We start from the raw sequence: 23,741 nt of genomic DNA on the forward strand, positions 1-23,741 counted from the left end.
TCCTTATGTTGTGAGTAATTATAATTTGCTCCGTATCTTCCCAGCAAAGCTTGCCTTCTGTTTTTAAAATGTACTCTTTCATATCCAACAAAGGGTTTCAGTGCAATAAGAATTAAGGTGTGTCTCTTAGCTTTTACCTGCAAGCAATAATGATGTTGTCAAGCGCTTCCAGTGAGACCAGCCCAGGTTTTTTGGGTGGGGAAAGACACTCTGTTATACAGCATCTTCAGTGCTTCTCTCAGAGGGAGAGGGAGACACCTTGAAAGGCTGAGTATAAGGACATCTACTGAGTGTCTTTTTAGATAGACACCAGAGTTTGGGGGGGGGGGGGGGGAAAAGGAACAGACTTGTAACCATAACTCAGTTGGACTTGTATCTAAGAGATCAGATGCAATGGATTGGCTCCCTCACCGAACAACTGCTTTTCTGTTCCTTTTATTGGTAAGTCCAATTTTAATGCAATATTTGTAAACTCTGAGTTTATTGCAGTTGGATCCTTCTCAGCAGACCACTATATTTCACAGTGTAAACCACCCCCCTCCGAAAAAAAAAAAATCCTGTGAAAATATGCATAAGAAATAAAGCTCTGCTTATTTTAAATTGTATTTCTGAAGATTCTACACAAAGAATTTAGTTTTTCATTGAATGCTGACAATTGCTTCTTTTGATTATACTATTCTGAAATCTTTTGATATTCAATATATGGCTTTCTATGTTTAAAACATGACTTTTCAGGCAAATGTTGTCTGTGTGTATTACTTAATGAGTCATTTTATTAATAATAATGTTATCATTTATAAAAATCCTAATAACTTGACTCGATATAACTTGGTTCTATGCCTTTATTTTTTTGCTCAGTATAAGGAAGATGAAGAGGAAAAATCTTTCTCTAAAATGTATTTAGCAAGAGCGCCTCAGGGTTGACCAGATCTTTTTGACCAGGCTTTATTCAAAAGAAAAACATGAAATTTAGTGAAGATTTTATCTGAATAAAAATCAGGACTTGGCCCATTACTTCCCATTATAAAGGATCCTCATCTCATTGTGCATTAGTGTCTGAGCTGCCATGTGTTAAGGAAGTAAATACTTCAAACGCTGAAATGAAAGTGTCATTCTTTGAGTTTGTTTTACTTACTCTAAAAGGGAAGTTGTCTACGGTCAAGCAGAATAGTTGTGCAATGTGTTCATCAATGCTGGGAAACTGCCAGAAAGGACTTAAAAGACCTAGGGAGGCCCTTCTACTGCTGCATTCTGTTTCATGCGTGGATTATTTTTACTCATCTGTGCTGCTCCTCTCAAATTATGTAGAGGTCCAAGGCTGTGCAGACTGAAAAGAGTAGAATTTATAGTTATTTCTTTCATGGCTTTTGATTTACACAGAATATTAGTAAGTGTAAATGTTTGTTAACTTCTTGTTACTGACATCACTAGCAATGTTTGTAGTCAAGGAAAGAGGGTTTGTTGTTATAGAATATGAAATCTTGAGATTTATTTTGAAATGATCATGCACGAATTTAGGTAACAGTTTTGCAGTCAGTAAAGTAGAACTAATCAACACAGGGTGGCTGTGAGACAAATAATGATAAAACTTGGCAAAAGCAAGGTATGGTTCGGATAAGTTTCTGCTTGTTTAGTGCAGCACACTGGTCTTCACTGGGATTGGCATGCTGTGCGTCACACTAACAGTTCTGGATTTTTATATAACATTAGTGACTACTCGTTTTATTCAGTTACCTGGTGATGCATACTCCTGACATTCTGAAAGTGAGAATAAAGCTGATTGTACTGTATTTAAGATCTGTCCATTCAAAAGAAATTTTACTGCTTAATCTTCTCTTGTCAACACTGGAGCAACTCTCATTCTTTCAGTTTATTATTGTTACAATCGTGAGTGCTTCAGAATGCACGTTTGGTCAGGAAAAAGAGAGATATTGAAAACTTCAATTATATTTTGATGAGTATCTTTTTTTTAACTTTTACTAGAGGAATCAACTGTTGTTCTAATGTGTTTTTCTGCATAACAGTGTTCATGGTGGCTTGTACAGTCTTATGGCATCTTTTAGTGATTTATAGAAAGGTGATGAACAAAGCATAGGGATTAAATACATTATAAATTATGAATACAATTTTATTGCATTCTAAGGAACAGTCTTGATTTTGGGCTTAATTATTCCTTCATGAAAATCACCTGCCTGGTGGATCTGGTTAGTATATAGCTAATAAGCTGTATGAAATAAAATTGCTGTGGAATTATAAATATTTTAGTATACTTTCCAAAAATGAAGTCTTAACCTACCAGAGATTGTGCTCTGAAACTATTAACTTTCTATGTGTATTTCACCATTGGTGGAACTGATTCTGCAACCCTCAGTCACGTGACTTCAAAGGTGTTGTTCTCATGAGTAAGAGAGTTCTGTTTGTGGTACTTGCACAGACACGTTTTATAGAAATAACCTGTTTGATCAGGTATGACTCTTCTCCCGCCAGCCATCATGTGATAGTTAATAATTTTAAATTCACCACATCTCTTATATACACTTTTGTCTGACTACTTTTTCCCATGTGTTATCTACCTTTTTTTTTTTTTTTTCCAGTTGTTAGGCTATGGTTACATCTCCTACTCATAATTTGGTGGACATAAAAATATAAATCCTTTACTTGCATATGCATACAAAACATCTACTAGAATGTAGCCAAGAAACTGCACGCTCTTCTGCAAATGAAGAGTTTACTTGTAGGAACAGAAACCAAAGTAATTCATCATCCAAGAATTATCACCCAAAATTAGGTTCTTAAATTTGTAGTTATATTCCTAAATAAAAAAATGGCCCAAGCAATTGTGCATTTGCAGCTAGAGCATTCTAAGCCATGTTAGATTTTTTTTATTTAGGAGATTTATTCAGGAGACTTAGCATGACTAACTTGAAAAACTCCAATTTGGATGACAATGGTTTACACCCAGTATTGCAATTACCTTTCTGTTCATTTTTCTAATGGTTAAGCTCTGTTACTATATTGGAATTCATTATTCCTGTATGATGTGTCCTATATTATTTAGCTCAGCAAAGTAGAAACAATCGCAGTGAAAGCTTTTCCCAAAGTGGTCAGTTCTTTTAATAAACATTTTAAAATAGATAAAACTTTGGAATTTATTCTTCTGACAGACATGAGCATCATATCTTTCATTTACTTCTGTGGAAATAGCAATAAGTTCTCCATCCCGGGTACAATACAAAATATTGACTCCTGTTGCTAATATGAGAAGCCAGAAACACCTGACTTTTGCAGAGTTAACAAATAAATAGCCAGAAAAATCATCCTGCGTAATTTCCCCTTAAAATTGGAAGAAACACATTCATTAATGGAATGCAAAAAATGAAAAGCACAGGTAAAACTGTATTCTTGTTTTAATTTAAAAGTTACCAAATGGCTTCTTTTTAAAATATGAGGTTGTGTCTTATGTTTCAGCCCTGCTTCTCATTATTTCGTATGCACTAATTTATTATTTTTTTTAATGAGGTACAGAATGCATAAAGGGAAGGGTTCATTATTTCAACCCTTTACTAGTCAGAGTTTTGGCTGAGTAAGACGTGCAGGTCCCAAAATGCTGACACAACCAGAGCTACCATGATGACTAATATAATATGTGCGAGTTCTCAGCCCTCCTCCCATCAAGGTCAATAACAATACTGCTGTTGACTTCAAAGAGAAAGAATCAGATGCAATATGAATAATGCTGGGAAGATGTTAAAGGCGTGTTCAGTCATTTAGATATGAGTAGGTGGAGGAGGGAGGATTCCATAATTGCATATAATATTGCTTGGCAGTCAATTAATGATTAGTTAATTCTTGTTTGCAAATTACTTTGAAGATGCAAAGAACCATACACATCCTATGGGCCTAATTCTGTTCCCAGTTACATCAGAACAAATTCAGAGTAACTCCAGTGTGACGTCAAGATCTCATGTCAGGCACAGGGTTCAGACTCTGTATCATTACAATAAAAGGCAAACTTTCAGATAGACTACTGTGAGAATGACGGTCATGACAAACGTTTCTGTCTGCACCTCTCCCAACCCCTACCAGAAAGAGTCTGCGCAACTAGCTTCTAGCTTCTCTGCAGAGTTTCCATTTTTTTAGGGTCTCTTAGAGACTAGCAGAACAGCAAATCTTGATGTCATTCTAATCAGCCTGCCTACCCCAAGATCCTCAGGATGCATCCAACCCTTTCAGCTCCTATTGTTTTAACGATGTTTAATCACTGATTCTATGGAGAATACTACATGTAAATACTCAGACACTAGTTTAGAAGTGAACTTTGTACGTTATCTTCAAATATGCCAGAATTAGCTGCTAGGAGATAGACAGTAAAATGTTCTTCTCCACTGGAAATAGCACTAGAAATACAGGGTTTACAAGGTAGTGAGATATTTGAAACTGACAGCTGGAGGGAGAGGGGAAAGCTTTTTGTTTTCTGCTGATGCTGGAGGAGAACTGGAAAACATTAGGTGGGGCGGTAGAGGAAACCCTGTCCCTGGCCATGTTAGACAGATGTCTCTCCAGAATTGTTTGGATTTATCTGGTGAACTAGATAGCTCTTCTGGTGTTTGTCTGCCCTATTTTCTATAATATAGCAGTAACTGAGATAGACTTACTGAATGCAGACATCAAATTCATCAGATCAACATTCTCGAGTAGTATGACAAATAGTACTGAGGACTCCGGATTCAAAACCATCAAAATTTCTTTAAAGATCTTTCATCAGCAACAGGTAGCAGGAGTGTTTTTCCTTAGCTGGTAGGGGACAAGTGTGGAAACACTGGGCCTTAATTTATGATTCCCAGCAATACTAATGAACAAATTCCTAGCATTCCCTAGTCCTAGTCAATGTAAAATGAATATCCTTCGTTGTTTGAAAACAGAGTTCCCCATTCGTCATCAGTGAAGGCTGAAATCAAGTTTTTTATGAATATTCCTGTCAGAACAGAATTCAAGAATTCCTTACAGATGTAATTCTTATTTCACAGGACTACTACTATTTTCTCAACACTGTAGTTCAGTTATGCATGTTAACTGTGAGAGTGGCATGGCTGGAGGTGAGCTACTAGTTTCACTGTTAAATATTAGAATAGGCCATAAGATGCAGACAGTAGGTAAGATTCACTAACTTTGCATTAAGAGGCGTATACCATACTTTTCTGGGTCAGCACAATTGCTTACCTGCCAGAAGGGATTTAAGGCTAAGGGTGGAGAGGATTTCACTGTACTTGCCCAAGGAGGCTCTGCTCTGCTGGTGGGATCAACTGATAAGAAATGCTGAATCAATGCAGTTTCTGGTCAGCTTCATCACTCAGCCTCCCTCGCGAGAGAGTAATCTGCACATTCTGCTCTCCTGTGTTTCCCCAATCTCCAAGGTGGATCGTAAAAGAAGAGGCTTGACGTTCCACTGAGGCGAAACAACTCCCCAGTTGAAATGGAGTCTGATATTGCAGAGATGAGTCATGACTGCACATGAGCTTGAACCCCAATCTGCAGCTGAAGATTTATATAGTCACCAACAAATGCACTCAGATTAAAAGCTGTAATGATGCTTTTAGCATAACCTAAACATATCTGTTTTCTGTCCAAAGACCTAATATGAGTTTGTAATGATTTTCCTGAAGAATACTCTTCTTAATGATTTATGTCAATAACTTGCTCAAAGAAACGAGAAAAAAGAATAGTTATTGCGTGAATAGTCGCGTACCTTTCAAGATATTACATACACTCAAGATACTAGATCCACAGTCTAAACTCCCTCATTCACTAGTTAATTAGAGCAGTCCTTTGTGACTGAGATCTCAGTGAATTTTGATGGGAAGAAGAGATCATCAGAGAAATGGTTTTGTAAATGACAGACAGTGAACATCTTATGACATGTAAGTAAATGAGGAAAAGGCAGGAAGAGAGAAGGAGAGCTGAAGCTGGTGTTTGTTAATCCGTTGTATGGAAAGAGATTGTTTTAACCTGAAGTGGAAGAAAGTCTGTGCCCGTCTTCCAGCCTTGATATAACAACTACATAATAAATTTGAAGTGTGGAAAGTCCCATGAGATAATTTATCACAGAAAAAAATATTGTCACAGAATTTATCCATGTAACATCTGACATAAAATCCATCAGAGAAAACACGTCAGCCAAATCAGTGTGAGTCACTGAACAGTACTGGGAAATAACTGGGACGTGGAAAACTGGTAACTACAGCTGTTAGCCACCACTGATGAGAAAGGAGAAACTGCAATTCTTTCCCATATTTTTCATCCTTTATTGTCTGAAGTGGGTAAAGGCAGGTCATAAACCCAAAAGTGATGTTATGGAGTTATGATACATTCACCAAGTGACTTCATCTTCACACATTATTTTGAAATAAGGTTAATAAAACTGTGCTTTCTTTTAAATTGCAGTAGTCAAAAAATTGATAATTCTCCATTATTTTAATTTTAAAGTCACTACACCTTGCATCTGATCCTGCAACATTTATCTACCTACGTCTTCGTTTGCACAGTTAGACCTCAAAACAAAGCCCACTGAACTCCAAAAAAATCTGTCTAGTGACTGCAGTTGGCTTTCCGTCATACATTTAACCTCTAACCTCAGTGGGAATTTACAGGAGAATGTTTTTATTTCTTTTGCCTAAACCATATATTGAAATATTTTGAAATACTCCAGGTCTACCATAACTTTCTAAATAAACCTCTAAAAAATAAAGCAATACTTCTTGTTTACTTTCCTAGACATACCTTTCTTTTTTAGCAAAACTTGCAATCACTTCTCTCTTCAGCTGAATCAGCTGAGACTCTACAACCTAAAAATCTGTGTGAAAGATTTTTTTTATGTAAATATAACATGAAATTTGCACATGTTCTCAAACTCAAGGTGCCTTGAAAGACATTAATTTTGAATGAATTAACCTTCAAGGAATTAAACATGGGCATGGGGGGGAAAAAATGGCACAGCATTATTTATGGAAATCCTGCAACTACAGCCTAGTTAGGCTGTTGCAATGAACTTGAGGAAAATATGCTGCTCCAGTCCTGCAATATAGCAATGTGTGGCATCTGGGTTTTGCTTACTGCATTTTGCCTTGCATGTTTATATGCCAGTCTCTTATTGTTCTTGCAGGTACTCTTGGATTTCAGCACAGGATTTCATGTGGAGGTAATAAAAAATTCCTTAGAAACTGTTTTTCTGATAAAATGAAATGTAACCATATAAAAATGAAATGGAAAATACTGAACTAAGACATTTTTTAACTTGATGATTGAAAACATATTTAAATATTAAACAGTTGCAGGTAATAACCTGCTCATCCTCTCAAGAGTTCTCCAGAATCTCAACAAATACCTAATACTCAGGAATAATTTAAAAGTATATATGTACAGTCTCAGGCTTGGTACTGAGACTCATGTAAAAAAACATGGTCTATAAAAATCTCTTTTCTACTCCTTAATGTTGGAAATTCTAAATGTATGTATAAATTTAAAATGTATTGAGGTTGCTGGTCATAGTGACACTGGGACTCTATGTCAAAGGTAAAAGAATGGGATGAAAATGGAGTGGCAAGATGGAGAACCTTCAGAAGACAAAAACGTGAATGGATCAAATTTGCTGCAGCTTGTAGAGAAGGAGAAGATAATTCTAAGAGGAATCCAATTGCCAAAGTAAGTAGAAAGCAAAGCAGAAGTGTTGTTCACCAACAAGGAAGCTTTTTGTAAAGACAGGCTGATAAAAGATTTGAGAGTATATTTGCTTAGAGTAGTCAAAGCAAGGAATATAGAACAGAAGAAAGAAGATGCAATATTTCCAGCTCAGCTGAGACACTCTAATAGGATGAACTCATGCGGCTGCTGAGGAGTGACCAAAGGCTTCCTAGAATTTTCAGATCTGTCCACTTTCTGGAAAGCTCCAACACATATTATGTTTATGTGCAGCYGCTGCATATTAGTTCTTTGTATTTTAATATTCTCTTTCACTCTGAGAAACCCCTGAGCACAAGCTCCAAGATGGTGCTTGACTCTTGTGAGGTGATGGAGCACACAGGATGTCCTCCTATCCTTTCCCCACATCTGTATCCTTTCGGAGGTCCAGGCACAGTGTAAGATTCTTGGAAGTTACTCTCCCATAACATCTCCGCTTCACTGCCGGAAGACTTGAAAGAAATATTCAGGGGAGATGCAGCAGTAGATTGACTGGTTTGTGGCACAGCCTTCAATTGGTTCTGCCAATAACCTTGTGATATGTGGTTGGGAGAGAAACTGAAAATTATATAGAATTCTTTAAGGGCAATAGTAATAGGAAAAAAAAAGAAAAAAAACCTTGCAGATGTTCTAAGTGAGCTGGCATAAACTATTATTATCTATTATTGTAGATCCGGTCAGATTGTGAAGAAAACAATCCAATTACATACAGCATCTCTGGAGTTGGAATTGATCGTGCCCCCTACGGAATATTTGTTGTTAACCCAAGAACAGGAGAAATTAATATAACATCAATAGTGGATAGGGAAGTGACCCCAGTATTTGTTGTAAGTATTTTTTTTTCCTTTATAATGATGGCTGCAAGAGGCAAGGCAGGGCAGGGGATCAGAATTAGACAAATGCTCTAATTCATTTGTTTCAGACTGTTGCTTTGTTTCCTTCATTTTTGGTTTTAAAATGAGTAAATCTCTTTATCTAGATACGTTGCTTTGCTAAGCACTCAGTGACGGGTGCAGATTTGGAAACGCCTCTTGAACTTCGAGTCAGAGTTCTGGATATAAATGATAACCCTCCTATATTTGCACAATCTGTATTTACAGGATCTATTGAAGAATGCAGCATGGACAGTAAGTAACTATTTTATGCTTATTACAGTGTAGTATAGTCAGGGGGGTTGCCAGAATACAGTTAATACAAACCTGGGGTGTTTGTTCTACTTCCTCTTAGGCAGTGACATGTTTCCCAGAGCCACTGCAGGAGGAGGGAGATGTTTCTCAGAGTGCCATTGGAGCGGGGATCTAAGCTTGTGGCCTAAAATTAGACAGTGATGCATTCTTCCCCCTTTTCTCCCACACACGAATGTTTAATGCTCCAGTTCCTAACCTCATCATCATGCAAATTCTTTTAGATGTGAAAACTTAAAATAAATTGGTTCATGTCTTCTCATTAAAAAAAAAAAAMCTTATTTCCTGTGACGATATATAAAATACACCTTTTCACATTTGTCCTAATTCAAATATTTGTATTTGTAGCCTGAATAGCCTGGTTGCAGTAGAATATTACTAAATAAACCCTTACTTAAACCACTAAAATGGTTCTTACCACCGAAAGCACTGCAATCAGCACTAGGCTTGTAAGTAACACTGAGGTCAGTAGGGGAATGGCAGGGGAGAGCTCATGTCCTGAATAGAAAGGCAGAGAACTGCCGTGACATGCTGCTGCAAACTCATCCTGCCATGCACACACGTGAAAGCAGGTGGCCCCCTTACAACCCTACCTTCCAGAAATCCCCATCTAACACTGCAAAGATTTCTCATGTGAGTGTCTACAGGCTCAGAACTTAATGTTTTTACGTTACCCCTATGGTGACTTAAAGAGGTTCAGTAAAAATCTGCATTACTACACCTAATCTTAACTTGTACTGCATTTTGAAGTCATTAAAGTTCAGTCATAACSAGCATTACAAACATAAACTTTTTTTTTCTTTGTAGATGTTACTGAAAAGATAGAATCCTGTCATTTTGATGCACCAGGAATTTATCATTGTTTTGAAGAGTCATTTACAGGAACAAAACAGATTTTCTGATTTTTTTTCTTCTTATTATTATTCTTAGACACACTGGTGATGAAAATAATTGCAACAGATGCAGATGAACCTAATCACCTGAATTCTAAAATTGCCTTCAAGATAGAGAGTCAGGAACCTTCAGGTCCACCGATGTTCATTATGAATAAATATACTGGAGAACTTCATCTAGCAAATTATCTTGACAGAGAGGTAAAATTTCCTTTTCTAAAATTAAATAACATGATGTTTTGGTGGCAGGCATGTTGTGACAGTGACAAAAATAAAATAGAAAGAAGGGAGGGTTTTTTTCGTTTTTTTTTAAGGAAGTGATTTTTTTTCTATATGTTACAATAAAATGTCTCAGGGAAATGAATGAATTTGGAAATAATAGCAAGATGTAGTTATTTGCAATGTCTAAAATGTACAGATCATTGTAACACACTGATTTCTCTTTCTGTGTTAGCAACATGGTAGCTACACTCTTGTGGTGAAGGCGTCAGACCGGGATGGAGCTGCAGATGGAATTTCATCTCTTTGTAGCTGTAATGTTAAAGTTATTGATGTCAATGACAACTTCCCCACTCTTGCTCAAAGCTCTGTAAGTTTTTAATATCAAAATCAACATCACTGTTTTAAAACCCTGTTCAAAAATCCAATAGATAACAAAGCCCTTACTAACCTGTTGAGCACTTTCTCATTTGAATGCTCCACTGAATTGAAGGGATTGTTTCCCTGAAGCGTGCTCAAAATCATATCTATAGTTTCCACACACAATTCTGATAAGAAACACTTAGATTTTTTTTGTATTCAGAGAACTCAAATCCTGTCATTCATGTGTCCAGACCTGTGCAATGAGGCCCGTTTATGAAGATTAATGCATCTTTATTCAGTCTTTTCTTACAAAAAGCACAAATCCAGTTCCTCTAAGCTGCGTCTACAATCACATGAGGCAACACAGCTCTTCACGTTCGCAACCAGAATTACAATTTACACAGAACACACAATTATTCTTAAATTGGTATTGACTGTGGACAGGATGTCATTCAAAAGATTCCCTGCGGTTAGCTGTGTTTTCTTGACATTATATATTTTAGTGTTTGTTAATAGGTATTTTTCTGTCATTCCAGTTTTCAGCAAGTATTTCAGAAAATTCACTTAGCTCAGAACTGCTACGGATACAAGCTCTGGATGCTGATGAAGAGTTCACAGATAACTGGTTAGCAGAGTTTTTCTTTATATCTGGTAATGAAGATAACTGCTTTGAAATTGTTACAGATCCAGCTACAAATCAAGGAATCCTTAGAGTAATTAAGGTATGGATAAATATTGTGGTTCAACTGTTTAAATAATCATCTTAAAATAATTTAAATCATTAAAAATAATTTTAAAATGATCAACAAAAGTACTGTGACTCAACCATTTAAAACAGCATATTTAATAAAATTAAAGTCCAAGAAATTGTATTTATTTTCTATTTGTCTGTGTTTAATCTTTTAGGAACTGAATTATGAACACATCCAAAGTCACACACTGAGTATTGGTGTCAGAAACCGAGCTGACTTCCACCACTCTGTTGCATCTCAGTACCAAGCTGTTGGAACACCTCTCATAGTAGAAGTAAAAAATGTGATTGAACCACCAAGATTTCATCCATCTTCAATCAGCTTTTCTATATCAGAAAGTACAAGAGAGAGTCATGTTGTTGGAACATACACAGCCATTGATGAGGACACTGGGACTATGGCATCTAATGTCATGTAAGGCTGTATTTTCTCTGCTTAACTCTCCAGATTTAATAATTCTTTTAACTGAGATTTCAGTCAGATGAGAAAAAAGTATTCTCTGTTCCAGCCAACGAAGTAGAAAATGAGGTTATGAAGGATACTTTAAAAGCTACAGAAAAAAATGCTCATACAATAGCAATAGAAAAATATACTCTTCCATACATATTTATGCTATGATTGTTTTAGTTAGCTGACCATATTTTTCTTAGGCTTATGCAAATGAGAATGGTGATGCCATTTTTCTRACAGGCTTATGTAATTCAGAATAAAGTATTTCTAACCTTTTTCATAAATTTTGAAAGGTTTTGTTACAAGTAGTGAATTTGTTAGAAACTTTAAAGAAGCAAGTAGAAAACCCCAATAGTGGGCAATTTTGTGTAATCAGCATAGATGAGGTCACTACCAGCTCATTCGATATTTAAAAAAAATGATTTGGCAACTATTTTTGATGAAATTAATGATAGTTGATTAATGGGACTGTTATTTGTTTCTTAATGTATATAAAACCAAATACATCAATTTTACAAAGGTTTCAAAAATTTTCATAAGATAGAGAAAAATATTAGCAAATACAACTTCAGAATATTATAGGAGGAGCTGTGGATTTAGCTACTGACATTAGCAAGGGTTTTAGTAAAGGTCAGGCCATATTTTACTTTTAGACTATGATATCACTTTCAAAATATAATTCTATGCAGTTGCTTTATTCTTAATTATTATTCTTGTGTGCATAATTACTATTCTGCTGTGCATCTTCTGAAGTCTGCAGGAATTTTGTTTGAACAGGGAAAATGCAATAGGATTTAGCGCAGAGTAAGAAAAATGTTCCCAAGTGACAAATATTGTTTACAAAATGATTACGTAGTAGAACACTATAGCATATAGAGTCAATGTTAACTAGATTAATTTATTCCATCCCAATAACTGGGTCTGCCTGATTTGAGCTGTTTCATATTAATAATTCTGAGTATTTTTAATTCACCAAATACAGATATAGTATAGGACGTGATCCAGGTGCCTGGTTCAAAATCAATCCAAACACTGGTGTAATCACACTGAACAAAGTTATTGACCGGGAATCAGCCTATGTAGTCAATGGGCAATACAGAGCAGAGGTCTGGGCTATTACCAGAGGTAAGAAAATAGATTAACTTTTTCTGAAACAAAACTGTCTTAGTTCAGATTTCTCTATTTTTTCCCCTTTTCTAGTTTTCCCACCTGAACTGCATTGTTTAAAATATCTATATTCCCTCCTGATTACAAGTACCTTCTCTTTACAGGTTATCCTCGACATACTGCTACTGGTACTGTCGTGCTTTTAATACAAGACGTCAATGATAATTGTCCAATTATTAATACAGAAATAAGGAAAGTATGTATGCATTCTCCATCAGTGATTATCACAGCAAAGGATATGGATAGTTATCGGTATGGCCCCCCCTTTACATTCAGCATACATGGTGAACCTCAAACTACATGGATTATCAGATCGATAAATGGTAAATTAAACTATGTTTTATAACAGAGTGAATCATAGCAATAAACTCTTATCTAAAATAATCGATTAGGATAACCTAAGTTACTAGGATCTATACTAACCTCACTTAAACATGATTTTACACTCATATGAATCCAAGGAATAAAATGGAATTGTTTTGGATTTGTACTTATATATTAATCATATTAGAATCATTAGATGTATTTTGTCTAGTTGTCATCTTTTAAAGGAAACTAAGCATATGCTGATAAAAATAGAGCAGCAAAACTTTATTTTACTAGAGTGTAACTATAATAAGCCTTGGTCTAAAGCTAATGAGGTAATTCAAAAGGAAAAATTTGATATTTTTTCTCTGTATACTATCTAAAAAATTCTAAGCGTGTGACAAAACTCTCAAATTTATTTATTAGAGTAAAAATATCCACTAAGTTCTTAGTCTGAAGATCTTTCCTTTTACGAGAGAAGGATATAAAAATGTCAAATAAAGATTACAGCTATTATAATTTATGTGCTTGCTTGTAATTTTAAGAAAAAAGGTTTAGCCTTTGCCTAGTGGAGCTTTTCTAATTCACTTTGATAAGACTTAATTAACTAAATGAATTAATCAAATCTCTTATATTACTAAATGTCAGAAGTTGCATAACTTGTTGTATGCACAGAAGACTAGATTACACGGTAACTATTGCAATTATAATTACTCTTGCATGTCCTATTTGTCCTAAACAGATGCAAATATGTAACTTCAAATATTTTAAAACTATGGAAAAAACTTTTGAAAAAAACATAAACATGTAATCACGTAACATAGCTAACATAGCTATCATGTAACCTCCCTGTGAGAGAACAGGAAATGTGTGTAACTTGCAATTTTAATGTTCCCCACTGTCGGAATAAAAATCAAGAAATGCCACCATAGATATAAAAAAGTGCATTTGCCCCTTTATATTTCTCAGGTTCAAAACTGATAACTAAACTGATCTGGCTCAGGTTTTCCAAAACAACAAAAAAAAGCAGCATAGACTAAGACTATAAACTTCAGCCTTATGGCTGAAACTTACTTCTAGTAACTGAAGATCTTAAAATGAGAAGACTTACTCTTCACTCTACACTATGAACATTATTCACAAAAACTATAGACTTGTATTTAAAGTCACTACCTTAATCTAAATAATTCTCTCCTGTTTTCTCCCAAAGCTTCCTCTGCAGAACTAGTGGGTCAGAACATTGACTTTTTCTTGTATAAGATCTACGTCAACATTAGAGATAACCAAGGCCGAAGCTGCTCACGACCATATATAATTCCACTGCAAGCTTGTCGGTGTGATAGTCGCAATTACTGCACCAGTGGGGCCACAAAAATAATTATCATTGGTGGTGGTGGCAGTGGCAGTGCTGGTGGCGGCGGTGGTGGCGGCGGCGGTGGTGGTGGCGGTGGTGGAGGTGGCGGTGGTGGTGGTGGTGGTGGAGGAAGCCAAGAAGGTGAAATAGATCAAGGAACAGACCAACAGGGCAACACCGGTGAGAGTGGAGTTGAAGGAGGTGACAGTGCTACGACTGACGGAGGTGAAGCTGGGAGCAATTACAATGGTGAAGGTTATGACGGTGGAGAGAGTGGTCAAGCTTATGATGGAACAGGAAGTTATGGCAGAGACGCTCAGTCTTCTACCACACTTAGTGCTGCTGCCATTGGCCTGATGTTTCTTGGTGGATTAATATTTGTTCGTAAGTATAAAATTAGGAAAACTGTTTTATTAAATTTCTAAGATATATATATTTTTTACTCTTTTGAAATAAATAGACTTGTTGCTTTGTTAAACTGGGAATCCCATGGGCACTTTGCAGAGTAAGAAATGCTTTTTAAATTAAAAGAATATATATATGTGTGTATAAAGTTTATATTTTATACATACATACAAACACACATATATATATACATAAATAAATGTTATACACACTTCATTCAGAAACAATTATTTCCTTCCTAAGACTTACAGTTTTTTTTTTTTCCTAAAGTGTTATCCAGTTCTGATAAGAATCAGTGATAATTCAGGCAGGGTCAAAAGTTTGGTAGAAGACTCAGAAGATTCTGAGCAAGAGCTGGCACTATTGACTTTACAACCTATGTGTAGCAATTTGCTGTACATTAGTTACATTACTTAAAAGAAATGGGCAATTATCAGCTCCAAGTTGGGTACAAAAAGAAATAAAAAGAACAAGATTACTTTGAAGTCAAAGCCAAATTTCAGTGGTACAAAACTAAAACTTTTTAAATTTTAAATCTTTCAGCAGCTTCTGTCAACCATTACATTGATTAAAAATGAGTAGGGTTTGTGATAACAAGATCAGAACAGATCATTCATTTTCATGTCCTATTATTTCTCAAGAAATACAAGTTTCAGGGAGAAGAATGAGTCAAGTCAGACTTTATGATGAGCACTGATGTATGCAGCATATAAATTTCAGCAATTACTTCTCAGACCAGCACAATCAGACACGATCGTTTGTCTTTCATGACCAGGGCAACCAGCCACCAAGATCTGCCCAGTACAGAAATACTGACCACAACAACCAGAGGAACATGTTTTCTCCCCTAATTTGAGGGGATTTGGGTTGGTTTGGTTTGGGCTTGGGGTTTGTTTTTTGAAGCTAAAAAAAAAAAAAGCAAGTTTTCAAGCTGTTTTGTTTCTTCTCAGTTTGGTGAATGTTACAGGACAGACCACCTTTTGGCCTTTGGAAATCTCTTCTCCCAATCAGTAGCCTCCAGAGTAAATATGTTCTTAGTTTTGCAGTGTGAGGAAGCACTTTGTATACTTTATAGCCTTTTGTCTTTTCTCTTCAGTTCACTATGAGTTTCAGATGCTCTGGTATCTGAAATCTGGTACTCTCTTGTAGGCTCTTGTAGGGAACTGTCTCTCTACACTCACTCTGCAGTGATACTAGGTTACTAAATTAGCCATCTAGGCTAAGGGTATAAAGCCTGCCAGAATGCCTGTCTCAGCTCCTTCCTAAAATGAGCAATGATTTTGATGTCAGCACTTAAAGTATTCAGCAATTCCAAGCACTGAATTCTTGAGAGAACTAAGCATAATATAGCACCCTGGGAAACCTGACTCACTGTATTTAATCATTTGTTAAAACTGTGGTTTGGGGTTTGACGCTATTGTTTTTCATATCAACTATATATGATGTGAAAAATGCAACTGGAGCCTAAGCCAAAGATCACTGTAGCCAGATGGAAATCCTTCTATTGATTCTCATAAGTTTATATCATTGACATGTATTTCTTTTCATTTTACAATAAGTAAAGAGAAAAATGTATGCTTATATATCAAGAACAAATATCACTGAATGCTATATATAGCAGAACTGGTTCTGTTTGTTTCATTTTCGTATATCTGCAACTTAAATTCATCYGGCTGAGATAGATCAAAGTCTGTTCCCAGCTGTATAGGCATAAATTTGGAGTAACAGACCTACTCCACCCCACTTTTGCTCTGCTATAACTAAAGGCAGAAATTATTGCAATTATCCAAATATGTACTTTTTCAAAAGCAACTAATGATTTGAAAAGCCAGATTTGTAGGCTGCTTGGTTTAAAACATTTTAAGACATGTTTTTGAAAGTTCTTGAGTACCTACTCTCTGGGAAATACAGCTATTCCTGCGAAGAAGAGATGGCCTAAATCCCTGTTTCCTGTTTCTTTCCTGTTAAGTGATTCCAATCTTGATGTCAATGAGCGACTGTTGTGGCTGTGGACCTGGAGCTGCAGGTGGAGTTGGGACTGGATTTGAACCTGTACCTGAATGCACAGAAGGGGCAATTCATCCATGGGGAATAGAAGGTGCACAGCCTGAAGACAGGGTCAGTACATCCCGTGTTTCTAAAACCCGCATTCATTTATATTTACAGCATAGCTTGCATCTTGTCTAGAAGCAAGACAATGACTGTAGCACTGTGCCATTTTTAAAAGAAGCCTGGCATTGTCTAGCATTGCCAAGCAGGTATGAAAGGTGATTCTTAATTAACATTTGGAGATGGAGTTTATGTTTGGTGTTACTGCTCCCTGAGCTGAGACACAGTAACTAGCAAGCTTTTTCAATGCAAGATAAAACAAGATAACACAAACCATCTCCACTGATCACTTTTACCTTGACAATGAAACAGACTTGGATGGAGTCTTCTTACAGGGGTGGTCATCAACAACTGACCAGAGCAATAGTTAATGGTTTAGTGGTAATTCCTTAACATATTTGGTCTTCATATGGGAATGTCAAAGTTCAATGTTCAAGAAGTCAAAATATTGTTTTCCAGGATGTCTCACACATTCTTGCCCCAACAACAGCTGCTGGAGGTGAATTTGGTGAACCCTCTGGTAAGCAGAACCTAAGATTTTCTTTGTTCACTATAATAAAGCTATCTTTCAGCACTTAACATCTTCTGGTTCAAGGAGTACTTCAGTTTCTAAGCTAGAACCCAACCCTTCCGATCTTACCTGTGCAGATAGTCAAACTGAGGTTAGTTGGACTTCCCAGCATGAGTAAAGGGTCTGAGGTTTGAACCTGGACAGATTCATCTCTGCAAACTGCATTTATTTCGAAATATTTGCCAAGGCTTTCAAATTTCAGGCAATTTTACTTTATCGTTCCAGCTAGTAAATTAAGATTCTTTTCAAGACACCAGTTTAAGCAGAAATCAATCTCAAGGCCAGAACAACAAAAATTTTCTTTCATAACTCAGTGATGAAAGGTCAGTTCTTTCCAGTTTCCAAGCTCTGCTTAGGACAAGGGAGAACGAGGAGCCAGGTAATTACTCCCCAGTTTTGCACCACCTTAGACAGAGAGCTGGCACACACTATAATAAATTTATGCTCCTGATAAGGTCCTCCCAGGAATTCAATGGCCATAGAAATGGCCACAGTGCCACTTTCTCTTTTCCCCATTCATTACACCAGAACAGGAAGTAAGGATGTTGGCTCAGAATCCGTTTTCACTAAGCTTATGACAGGAAGAAATGTCACAGTGCCAGACAATTTCTCTGATGATTTTTGTATAGGCACAAATGTTCTTATCCTTAAGATAAAACCAAAAGATAACAAAACATTTGGGGCATAAATGTGAATTAAGTCTTTGTTTCCAGGGAAGTTATGCTGGCATGACAAACTGAAAAATTTAAGACTGATATGTGTGATTTACTTTATTTCCACTTTTATCTCTCCTGCTATGGCAAGAGCCTCTGGTTTGAATTCTATTAGCTGAGACTAACAAGGTTAAATGAGAAAAAGTGATAGAATATGGCCTACAGTTCTTAATACAATCATATTCAAGACTACTGTATGCAATTATTTTATTATATTACACATTGATATTTAAGACCACTCATTCATTATTATCATATATGAAAAATTCTGGAGAAGATAATATCCTGTGAGTATAATTTTATAATTTATTGTAAAGGATATTTTCATTCTGTATTATAAACACTGGAGGTTATTATGATCAGCTGCTGTTTCCCCAAATCCCCTGGCTTCTTAACAACTGAGAAATGTGAAAGGGATTACAAGGCCATTTCTTTTGCTGAAGAGTTTAAGGCAACACTCTCAACCCTAGTGTGATCATAAATATACATTTCTGTATTTGCATAAATATCCATAAGCATTATCTGATATTCTAATATAAATCCCATGACAGCATATAACCAGACAGAGGAATCTCTCCAGCCAATTACGCAAGTGAATTGTTGATTTTCTAAAGCATATATACAAGTGCATGCCTAGCCTCATGCATAAAATCAATTAAATCTCTACGAATACGCACTTAATTTTTGTTGCAGTTTCAGTGTTTAGCACATATGTGTGAATCTGTGAACAAAATTAGTCTAAAATACCTTCAGAAGCTTATTGGGGTCATTATATTATTGGTAAAACAACCAGAAAATTCTTTGTAAATATCACAGAATATAGGAGAGAGAACTTTTTTTTTTTTCCATTTTCAGAAATATATACAAACACATATGGAGGAGGAGGAGTAGTAGCTTCTGGTGTTGAAGACACTACAGCAGTTGGCTATGGTACTGGTACTGGTTATGGAACAGCTGGAGGAATTTCTGGAACAGGAGAAGCAAAGGGATCATGTGGAGGAACGATAAAAGAGTATCGAGAAGGAGGGGTGAATATGGCCTTCCTAGACAACTACTTCTCAGAGGTAACCGGCCCATCTTCTTTGTATTGTATCTGTGAGTCCACTGGTAGATTCTCCTCTCCAGGTTACATAGTGAAAATCCAAAATAACTCCACTGAAATTGAAACTTACATGACATAGAACTGGTGTGAGAAACAGACAGACTGTACTAATATGAAAAAAACCAGATATTAATAATACTGCTTTTCAGCTGTTGGCATAACACATTTGATAAGCAAAATTAGTAGCAAGTTATTAAATTATTTCAGCTTAGTAAGTGACCATCAAAATTATGTTTGCCACCTTTTTCAGTGTATAAATAGATAATAACATTGAGAATATTCCTTACTTGAAATTGTTCACAAATTGAACTGTCTAGAGATTGCTTAATGAAGGGATTTTAACTTTCAAGGAACTGTGAATATGCGTTCCCTTTCTTCTGTTTTTTCATTGCTTTTTCTGTCCAGAAAAAAGATGAAAACTGCAAATGACACAAATAGTTTTGTAATTGTCAAAACATTAATTAGCCTTTACATATAAGATAAAAAAAATGCTATGGCATTTGCATGATTAATGGATTAATGGGATAAATTTTCATGATTAGCAAGTACCGTGAAGCATAAATACTATAACTGCATATGTCATCAAAACATCAATTAATCTTTAAGGACCACTGTATTTCAAAATCTAAAAAAAGATGCAGTGGTGGAGGGGGCAGAGCAGTCCTGAACACAGATTTCTTCCAGACTGGGATCTCCCTGCCTTGACTGGGAGCACTATATATTAATCACCTGCCCAGATCCACCCATCCCAAATCAGTGATCCCCATCCTGCTCAGAACTGGTTCCCCTCTGAGCCTCTCAGGCTTGCCAAACCTTCCCCACTGCACCCAACCCTCAGAGCCATCCTTTCCATCCTTTCCATCCTGGGACCTCAGCTGTTCCCCTCACCTCCCAGCTTCGCTGTTCCTCCTACCACTGTGTCCAGATATTGCTGCCCAAAGCTTGCATTCCCCCTTTCCCTTCCACTCTCTCCCTTTACCCCACAGTCGCGCCTGTTATTGACAGCCAGGTACCGCACTATTCCTTGGCTGTCTTGGCCGGTTGTATTCATGCTGTCCCCAGGCTCTCCCTCTATGGCCCTGCTCTGATGGCAATTTCCGAATCTGAACAAAGGTTTAATTTTATCAAAATCTCCGTTTGGAGATCCTGAAGACAAAAAAAGTAGGACACTTCCAGGAAAATTATTGCCCAAATGTTAAACAAAAACTCAAGACTTTGCAGTGCTTGTTTTAAACTAAATTTGAGATGCTAAGTGTTTTCAAAAGAAAGAATAAAAGATCAGTAACATTTGAATAGGGCTTACTTCAAGGTCACAAAGATGTTGCTGATTTTTTTTTATCCTTTTAGTTGATGTTGTCTTACAAGTCTGCTAGGCCTGGCCATGATTAGAGAAACCTCGCTAGGGATAGAGTTAAAAACCTGAAGAAAAGTAATTCTCTTCTATTTTTTTTTTCCTGTTTTTCCAAACTACAGAAAGCATTTGTGTACGCAGATGAAGATGAAGGTCGTCCAGCAAATGACTGTCTATTAATATATGATCACGAAGGAGTAGGTACTCCTGTTGGCTCTGTGGGTTGCTGCAGTTTTATCGGAGAAGATACAGATGAAACGTATTTGGATACATTAGGACCAAAATTTAAGACCCTGGCAGAGATCTGTCTGGGCAAAGAAATTGAAACTTTTTCTGAGGTTAATCTGCCTTGGCCATCTGGTAGCGCTACCTTTCCCAACCCCGAAAGTGATATAAATCTTCCGCCACCTGGAACCACCATTATTGTCAACGGAGGTGCACCAATGCCTCCCCCAGTTGGTACTACAATTGTTACCGAAAACACCTATACGTCTGAGTCTACCTTGCAGTCCCCAAGGCCAGTGTCTGATCCTTTGCTCCATGGCAATGTGATGGTGACTGAGACCTACACATCCGGCCCACCCTCCCTTAGTGTTGACCCTCTGCGTGCATCAAACATTGTTGTAACCGAAAGGGTTGTCGGGCCGGCGTCCGCCTCCGATTTGCGTGGCATGCTAGATATCCCTGATCTCACGGAGGGGTCCAACGTCATCGTCACGGAAAGAGTGATCGCACCCAACTCGCGGCTCCCAGCCTCCTTGAGCATTCCTGACCTCGTAGACGGGTCGAACATGGTGGTGACGGAAAGGGTGATCAGACCGGCCACCGGGATGCCCGGCAGCTTAATCAACGTCCCCGCCGAGCTGTCCAGCGCCCACAACATGGTGGTCACAGAGAGAGTAGTGTCGGGGGCTGCAATGAGCGGCATGGGCGGGGCTGGCATGGGTGGGGCTGGCATGGGTGGAGCCGGCATGGGTGTGGCCGGCATGGGCGGGGCCAGCATGGGCGGGATGAGTAGCGCGGCCCAGATTTTGAATGCCGACTGCCACCTCAGCCAGCCCATGGGCATGGCCTCCCCTGGCACCTCGCGGCGGAGGGTGACGAAGTACAGCACKGTGCAGTACTCCAGCCAGTGAGCCAGCCCCCCGCGGCCCTTCCTCCGGCCCAAACCGCGGCTCGCCAGGGCATTTGTTACCCGCAGCCAACCGAGGATATTGTTATTATTTATAACTAGCAAATAACGGCAAAATTTTGGGGATTCTTACTTGAGGAGGATTCTCATGACGGTACCCAGTTTCAAAGCCAAACGCAGAACCTGATCAGGGAGGGGAAAGTCCAGGCTAGCTTTAAATATCTTTTTTCTCTTCAGGTAGCAGTAAAAGTGTGCAAACAGATAATTAGTTTTTTGGAGAAAGCTCTGATTACCAGACAAAGCAGTGAGAGGGGATCCTTGCACACATGCAGGGTTGGCATGAACGAACATCACATGAAACAGCGTTAAAACACTGTGTTGCTGAGCGATCTCCCATGAGAATAAGATTTGGGTTAATGGTTCCTTACTGACAAGACAGGAAAAGAACACAATTAATAATTAGTCAACACATGACTAAATCAGCACTTTCAAATGCATCATTTTACATTGCATGCAATTAAATGTGCTTTATCAAATGGTGCTTTAAATAATTTCTGCTACCCCCAGCAATAGTTATAAATAATAATCATACAAATACCATACATTTTCATAGTTTTCTCAGTAAAAAGTTCTCAATAAAACAAGTACTTCATCAGAACTGTCATGTTGTTACAACCACAGGGAAGTTTGACTAGTAATTCACTGCAGCTGGTGCTGTAGAATTGAACCTGATACCCATGAAGCTGTTTGCCTCATCTTTTCTCCATTACTGTTACTACCATAGCTAAATCTAAAAGGACTGCAGTGAAAACCAGATATTTTTGCCAAACTATGACTATCATTCAAGTCTCCAATGTCTAGGTATATTATAAGGACTATAATGTACCATATGGGTTTTATTTTCTAATAGTGGCAAGAAAACAATGCCTTAGAAGCTTTGTGCTGTGGGGAGGCAATAGCAAATATAATAGGGATATTGGTAGCTGAACTCCTTCATGAAAAGCAAAAACACTTGGGAATGATACAAATTTGCTAATACACAATGCAGAGGATTGTTATTTCATATGTCAACGTATTTTGCATTGATATTTTGAAGGTTTATTTTAAAGTATTAATTGAATAAGTCATTATGATTCTACAATCTTTATTAAATCTGGCATTTATTTTCCCATAAAAACAGCTCTGCTGGACTCTATTATTCTTGTAATGCCTTAACATGCTTTAGAATATGAGCTGAAGGAACAAAATATTGAAATATAGTATCTATCTCCTTTTATTTCTGTACTATATGTATAATATACAAACACTGCTGCAGTGTAAATACAATAGTTATATGGAAGGATTGGCTTTTTTTGCTAGATCACAAAATCAGTACTTCTTTTCCCTCACATGAAGAGTTGTTTGTGGACTTCCCACTTGATCAAATGGAATAGAAACTTCTAGCTCTATATCCAGATTAACTCATTTCAGAAGAACTGGATGACAAGTTCTGAAGTCTGATGTCAGGAAAAGACTTTTTTTTAAAAAAAAAAGAGGCTCTCAGAAATGTGACTAGATCCACTGTCAGAGACAGCCTGCAGTGCCTTTTGAGTCAATGGTACAGCCATTGACACCAGTGCTCCCCAGAAGTTATTACCAAATCCAAGGCTACCTCAAGAAAGGGTCCGTTCACGGCTTCAAGCCTTTTATGAAACAATTAAGAGTGCTAGATACTCCCCCCGTAATACTGAAGCATTGCTACTTTTTACTTCATCCTGTAGTCTTGAATATCTTAAGTAGTTTTGTTGATTTCAGTGGAGTTATTCTCTTCTATATGTTATATACAACTGTAAGTATGGTTTCTGGAATCATTCTTTAAGGAAGGAAAATAGGTACTAATATACAAAGGTGAAATCTTTTATGTCTGGGTAATACATGCTGAAATTTGGTAAAATGC

General features: G+C 37.2%; 1 protein-coding gene across 1 annotated transcript; it reads left to right on the forward strand.

The window, feature by feature from the left end:
• The first annotated feature begins 393 nt into the window (after positions 1 to 393).
• LOC112976328 (desmoglein-1-like) lies at positions 394 to 21,809 on the forward strand. Its single transcript, XM_026087440.1, has 17 exons — positions 394 to 441; positions 7,160 to 7,195; positions 7,570 to 7,698; positions 8,406 to 8,561; positions 8,714 to 8,861; positions 9,849 to 10,012; positions 10,266 to 10,400; positions 10,930 to 11,115; positions 11,300 to 11,559; positions 12,578 to 12,720; positions 12,867 to 13,085; positions 14,279 to 14,623; positions 14,678 to 14,806; positions 16,797 to 16,945; positions 17,396 to 17,456; positions 19,076 to 19,284; positions 20,796 to 21,809. The coding sequence occupies exons 1-17, from the start codon at positions 394 to 396 to the stop codon at positions 21,807 to 21,809; spliced, it is 3,531 nt and encodes a 1,176-aa protein (XP_025943225.1).
• Positions 21,810 to 23,741: the final 1,932 nt, after the last annotated feature.

Source organism: Apteryx rowi, unplaced genomic scaffold (genome assembly GCF_003343035.1).
Source record: "Apteryx rowi isolate R43461 unplaced genomic scaffold, aptRow1 scaffold_717, whole genome shotgun sequence".
Taxonomy (NCBI): domain Eukaryota; kingdom Metazoa; phylum Chordata; class Aves; order Apterygiformes; family Apterygidae; genus Apteryx; species Apteryx rowi.